General features: G+C 56.5%; 1 protein-coding gene across 3 annotated transcripts; it reads right to left on the reverse strand.

Moving 5' to 3' along the window:
• Window positions 1-4: 4 nt before the first annotated feature.
• ACADVL (acyl-CoA dehydrogenase very long chain) lies at window positions 5-5,356 on the reverse strand. Of its 3 annotated transcripts, none has more exons than XM_033089322.1 (20): window positions 5,191-5,349; window positions 5,040-5,115; window positions 4,699-4,764; window positions 4,542-4,614; window positions 4,393-4,457; window positions 4,153-4,287; window positions 3,606-3,750; window positions 3,277-3,346; window positions 2,998-3,057; window positions 2,448-2,646; window positions 2,081-2,185; window positions 1,554-1,640; window positions 1,407-1,469; window positions 1,205-1,306; window positions 1,033-1,130; window positions 881-953; window positions 714-786; window positions 554-626; window positions 387-462; window positions 5-312 (listed from the first exon to the last, which is right to left on the reverse strand). In XM_033089322.1, the coding sequence occupies exons 1-20, from the start codon at window positions 5,250-5,252 to the stop codon at window positions 172-174; spliced, it is 1,842 nt and encodes a 613-aa protein (XP_032945213.1). In that variant the 5' UTR covers window positions 5,253-5,349; the 3' UTR covers window positions 5-171. The 3 variants fall into 3 exon arrangements, with proteins under 3 accessions (XP_032945213.1, XP_032945211.1, XP_032945212.1); XM_033089320.1 differs by having other exon boundaries at window positions 2,998-3,123; window positions 3,217-3,346; XM_033089321.1 differs by having other exon boundaries at window positions 10-312; window positions 2,998-3,123; window positions 3,217-3,346; window positions 5,206-5,356.
• Between the last annotated feature and the right edge of the window lie 840 nt (window positions 5,357-6,196).

Here is a 6,196-nt window from a genome sequence, read left to right on the forward strand (position 1 = left end):
TAGCAAAGCATGACTCGTTAGACTTTATTTGTGAGACAGTGAGTATTCCCAGACAGCAGGCACAGTCCTGGGGCGAGGCCCCTTTAAGGCAGAACTGGGGCCCACAGGAAAGAGGCCGGGGCTTTGGCTTGAGAGAAGGCACATTCCTGGCCAGGCCCTGGCTGGGAGTATTCAGAAGCCAAGGGGGTTGCTGGTGACCACGCCACCGCGCTCCACCAAGGCCTTGGAGATGCTTTTGAAGTTACGGAAGAGCTCCTGCTGCTGGGGGTCAGACTGCAGAGCAACCATGCTCTCCCGGATCCGGGCTGCAGCCTGAGGAGAGGGAAGGAGGGGTTCAGGCCTATGCCTTGAGCCCCCCACCTGCCCTTGGCAACTCCGAATCTCACCTCAATACACCAGCTGTCACAGAGCATTTTCTCATGCTGGGCTGTGGGGTGGCCCTCACTCAGGGACCTTGAGGCCCTGGTGGGAAACAGGAGGAAGAAATAAATTTGGGCTGTGACCCTAGCCCAGGACCCCCCTGCAGCTCAGTCCTCCTACACTGCCTCCTCACCTGGAAAGAACCACCACCATGGCATAGAGGTCAATGGCACTGTCTGCCAGACGCTGCAGCACAAACTGTTCATCTGTCAGGTAGATGGGATAGGGGGTGGTGGGTGTTAGTCAGAGGGAGAGGAAAAGGAGGGGGTGGGCATGGTGTGGGGCTTACTCACTGACGATCTCCTTCTTGTGTTTTATCAGCTTGGTCTCCACCACAGTGGCAAACTGCTCCAGAGCCTGCACTGCCTGAGGAGATGAGGAAGGCGCCCTGGGCTCGATGGGGGCCCAGCCCCGTCAGCTCTTGACATAGGCTGTCCCCCCCCGAGCCTCGACTACTTACCAGTTCACCACTCCGACTCAACTCTGGGTGGATGATGCCACTGAGACTCAGGCCACTGCCCAGCCCTGCCCGCCTTAGAGGAAGGGGGAGGGACTGGTTAGTTGCCATATATCACCTTGCCCTGGCCTGGCCTGGCCTCGCCCCAAGCTTACCGCCTCAGCTGTTTGCCTGCCTCTCCTAGCAGGAGGCCAGCATTCCCAAAAGGATTCTTTAGAGCATTGCCAAGCCCAGAGAGTTCCTTTCCTTTGTCCTGTCGGGGTGGAAGGTCAACAGTCAGGACTCCCTGTCCTTGCCACCTCCCCCTGCAATTCTTCTCCCTCTTACCATACAGCCTTGCAAAGCCACAAACAGCCGGAGAATGTCATTCGTCCCCTCAAAGATCCGGAAGATACGAAGATCTCGGAGTACGCGTTCTACCCCAGGTTCCTAGCACAGGGGAAGACAGATCACGTGCCCCTGCTGAGCTATGCCTGCCTACTTCTCCCAGCCCAATTGTGGCTGCCCCTGGCAGAGAACCATCCTGTACCTTCATGAAGCCCATGCCCCCCATGATTTGGATGCATTCATCTGTCACCTTCCAGGCTGCCTCCTAGGGAAAAAGAACCACATTGGATTGGTTTCGGAGCCGAGCTCCCGAACTGTGCCCTCCCTCCCTGCAGTCCTGGGACCTCACCGAGCCAAAGATTTTGCTGATGGCGGCTTCTAGTTGGAAGTCTGTGGATCCCTGGTCCATGTTGGCACTCACCATGTAAGCCATGGACTGAGGTTGCGTGGTTGGGACATGGGAAGGAAAATAGCTGCATCAACTCTACCTGATCAGCCAAATCTCCAAGACCAGATCTGCCCCAGCTCCCTGTGGTCCTTGCCTTCACCTTCTAACTCCACATCAGGCATGTTGAAATATTTGGTCCCCTAAGCCAGTTCATCAGGGCTTCCAGACATTTGACTTCTTAAAAGGGGTGAAGCGGTAATGGTCGGTGGGGGGGTAGAATAAATTTCAGGTACCTCTGGAAGCACCTCAGCAGAACAGCATAGCTCCGCCCCTTCAGCAGCTGAGCTGACTATGCCTCCCCGCATCCCCTAGGGCATTGGTGTAAAGCTGGAGACCCACTGCCCCAGGTGCTGCTGGGGGTTGTAGTCCGACCCGACTGGGAAGAAGGCCACAGGGCTCTGGGGAGAAGATCGTGGGAGGACCCTCACCTCTGTCACATACTGGAGCATAGCCATCCGGGCCAGCTTCTCCTGGATCACCCCAAAGTTGTGAATTTTCTCCCCAAACTGGGTACGATTAGCAGCATGATCCACCTGGAAGAGGACACCTGTTTCCCACTGTGGTTCTCTAGCCTACCCAGAAGAGGGGCTGGGCTGGGCTTGGAGGGCTGGGCTTTGGCCACAGCCAGGAAGAGTTCAGTCTAGGCTGGATGGAGGATCTAAGCTATTAGGTCTGGCGCTGCTGGTGGGGGAAGGGTCTCTGGTGGCGGGAGTGCCTGCAAGGCAATGGACACATGGGAAAGGAGACAGGGTAACTTAGATTCAGGCTAGCTACAGACTCAAGCAGGGCACTCACCGCCTTAGCAATGATGCCCTTCATGGTGCCTGCAAGGGCTGCAGCCATGCCAAACCTTCCATTGTTGAGAATGTGCATGGCGACCTTGAAGCCGCCCCCCACCTCGCCCAGCACATTCTCTGATGGCACTCGTACTCCATCAAAGTACACCTCTGCCGTGTTGGAGGCCTTGATGCCCATCTTCTTCTCAGGGGGTCCACTGAGACAGGGCAGAGCAGAGAAGCAGAGGTATGTTCAACAAGTTGCAGGGAAAACTGCCCCTTCGTTCTTTATGAACCAGGGAGGAACTATAATTCCCAGCCTAGCCTGTAAGAGGGTACATGCCCAGAGGGCTGAGGAGGCCTGACTGTTCTACTGCCATGTGTTGGGCTCATTGGTTGCTGGAACCAAAGCTTTAGATCAGTTTCATACATAAGTCCCAAAGGGAACATGCTGTCCAGCTGCTTTGGCTTTTGCACAAATCTCCAGGGTGACCTCTAACAGCCGTCTGCCCTGGAGTTCAGTACTGACCCCTCCCTGGCTCAATCTCTTCTTCCCCAGGCTCACTCACTGGGTAACACCTCCAAAGGCCCTCTCCACCACAAAAGCTGTGATCTTCTCCTTCACAGCCCCTGTGGCTGCATCTGTAACTGGTGTCTTGGCAAAGACTGTGAAGATCTCAGCCAGGCCCCCATTACTGTGGAAAAAAAAGGGTTATCAGGGCATGCAGGACAGCAGTGGGGCCTAGAATTGGGCAGAGATGGAGAGGAGGGGAGAAATGGAAGATTACCTGATCCAAATCTTGCTTCCATTGAGAGTGTAATATTTTCCACAGGGGCTGGGCACAGCCGAGGTTCGGATGGAGGCTGCATCTGACCCACTTGAGGGCTCGGTTAAACAGAAAGCCGCTAAAGTCTCCCCTGTTGTGCAGAGAGCGCCTTTATGCTGTGCCCACTGCTGGGTCCTGATGGGCTTTGAAGGCCCCTCAGTGCCCCCGCCCCGATACCCATAACACCTCTGGTAGTATTCAGTTTCTTCCCATGTCCATGCCAGCACCCTGTGATGCCTTCCCAGAACAACCCCCAACCCACACGCCCAACTATGTGGTGGCTAAGTAGCACCAGCCTAATTGGTATCGAGCCCAGGACACCCCCCAGGTGGCTCGTAGGCCTGTCTCACCTGATGCCAGTTTGGGGAGGTATTTTTCTCTCTGTTTCTTCGTGCCAAAGAGCAGGATACCTTTGAAACCGATGCTTTGATGGGCCCCCAGGGTGATGCCCACACCAAGGTCATGCATGCCCACGATCTCCACCAAGCGGGCATACTGGAGGAAAAGAGGGCATCTGGGGCTGTAACTGGCTGCATGCAGACCTACCCTTAGCAGGAAAAGTGGGCAATAGGGCACGCCCTGATCTGGGCATCCCCACACAGTGCGTAGAGAGGAGGACCGTGGCAGAGAAGGACATTGGCTAGCTGGTGTCCGTACTACCCTTACGTTAAGGCAGTACCCACCTTAGAGATTCATTAGGATTTGGGAACCCGGGTGAGGTCCATGGCCCTAGTGGGCCTGCATGTAGTTTGGTGTGTGTGGAGCAGGAGGGTATACACATTGGGAGAGTCAGCATCCCATAGACCGCCAGATGCTTGGCAGAGACCTTAGCCCCAGGGTTGAGGGAGGAGCTGAATCTGGGATACTGGGAAGTGACTGAGGGGCTGGCTCCCTCACCTGGGTGTTGCAGAGGCCCACGCCACCCAGTTCACTGGGCACTTGCAGACCAAAGGCCCCCAGCTCCTTGAGGCCCTGCATGGTGGGCTCCTCCACCTGCTCCAGCACGTCATTCTTGGCAGGATCGTTCACCTCCTGGGGAAGTCACAAGATCCCACATCCAGGCTCCTTTTGAACTTCTTAATCTCTTCCAACCCATAGAGGACCATGCCCTCTTTCCCAGCCCCAGTAATTCCTCACCTCGAAAAAACGGGACACAGGCCCCACCAGTTCTTTGAGAAACTGCATCTGCTCCTCGTTGAGCACTGCAGGGCAGCAGGTATGGGCAGGTCATGCCAGGCAGGTCAGGGGAACCCACCTGCCCCCACCTATCTCTGACTAACTCTTACCAGACGGGTATGGGAACACCTGATCCGTGGTGAGCTGGCCCTTGAACATCCCCACAGCAAAGGACTTAGATTCCTGCGCCAGGAGAAGGGGGTTTCAGGGGGCTGGCTGAGGTGGGTCCACACCTCGCTTAGCTCCTCCAGGCTTTGGGTCACATACCGCCTTGGCCCGTTTCTCCTTGGTCGAAGCCTCAGAAGAGAGAGAATCTGACTTGTCCAGAACCGCCTGGGGAAAGCGACAGTTAGCGCGGCCGGGAAAGGGCTACCCAAGTAAGTGCCCGGGAGAGCTAGGTGCCGGGGAAGGGCGGATCCGATGACCTTTCCCCTAGTTTCGTCCCCAGGCACCCTGGCCTGCCCTTTCCCCTACTTTTTGTGCCAAGCCAGTCGGCAGATGACTGGCATTAAGAGGGAGACCCTTATCCACGTCAGGGAGGTGGGAGACGCGTCGGACGCCCACCCCGAGCATCCCTCTTCCACCGTCCCAAAGCCGCCGTCACCTACCTGAGTGGCCGCATTGGCATAAGGTCGTCGGGCAGGGCATGGCTGGGGCTGCCCCAGGAGAGAACAGGGCCGCGAGCTGTGGGGAGTTGGGGGTTCAGTCCTGGCCGGGTCCCCAGGCCCGCTGCCCCCATCCCTCCCGGCGTATACACACCTCCCGCACCCCAACCTCAGCAGCTGTCGCCCCACTCTCGGAGCCGTCCTCGCCGCCTGCATCTCTGAACCGCTCCGGCTGTCGCTGCTTTGAGCTCTGACCTAACGCTCTACTCCCGTCAGCCAAGGTCTGAGTCCCCCCCACCTCTGACTCATCCCCCACAATGCCCCGGGAGGCGGGCGGAGCTTTCCGGCCGCCAGGGCATGCTGGGAGCTGTAGTTCCGAGTGCTCCTGAGTCCTGCATTCTGGTTGACCTAGGGTGATCTCCAAACGTCCCTTGTCTTCCCAAAACTCCTTCCTCCCGTCTGTCCGAGCTAGAGAGTAGTCTTCAGAAGGCGTGATGGGATACGCTGGGACTGAAGAAGTTTGCAGCCAGAGGGATGTAGGGTAGACTGAAAGGAGAACTTCCCAAGAAGAGTTAGAAAGGAGAGGTGGGAAGAGAGAAGTATAAATAGAAGCAGTGGCATAGAAAGACGACTCTGGGATCTCTCCAAGTCCATCTCCACAAAAGGGAGAGGAATGGCGGGGTGGGGGACTCGAACTGGGGTGTGACTGTCCTAAGCATATTCTCCTGAGACCTAGGAAGTATCACTAACTCTGGAAACACCTAAATTTTCACAGTAGCAAGGACCTCCTCTTCCCTCCTGGAGTTCACTGCCTCCCATGTAGGGCCACTGAGACCTTCCTCAACATCTGTCTCTCTCTCTGCAACCCCTTCCTTCCTGAGACCATGTGCTCAGGCTAGACCTCTGGGTAGATGGAGTCTTCCCAGGCCTGGGAAGAACTATAGGAATTCTCATGTTTCCACACTTCTCTACTCCTGGGCAACATGTCCCAGGTAATTTATGCCCATCTTTCTGCCATTCTCACTGGGGACAGGCACTGGAGGAGAGAGAGCTGAGCTCAGTTTCCTTTATTTTTGAGCTATTGGGGCCTCCTTGGGGGTGACCCTCGTTCTCAGTCCCTTAGGAAAGTGTAGCTAAATTGTGCCTGGCTTTGGGGAGAG

The sequence above is a fragment of the Rhinolophus ferrumequinum genome, chromosome 21, assembly GCF_004115265.2.
Source record: "Rhinolophus ferrumequinum isolate MPI-CBG mRhiFer1 chromosome 21, mRhiFer1_v1.p, whole genome shotgun sequence".
Classification (NCBI taxonomy): Eukaryota; Metazoa; Chordata; class Mammalia; order Chiroptera; family Rhinolophidae; genus Rhinolophus; species Rhinolophus ferrumequinum.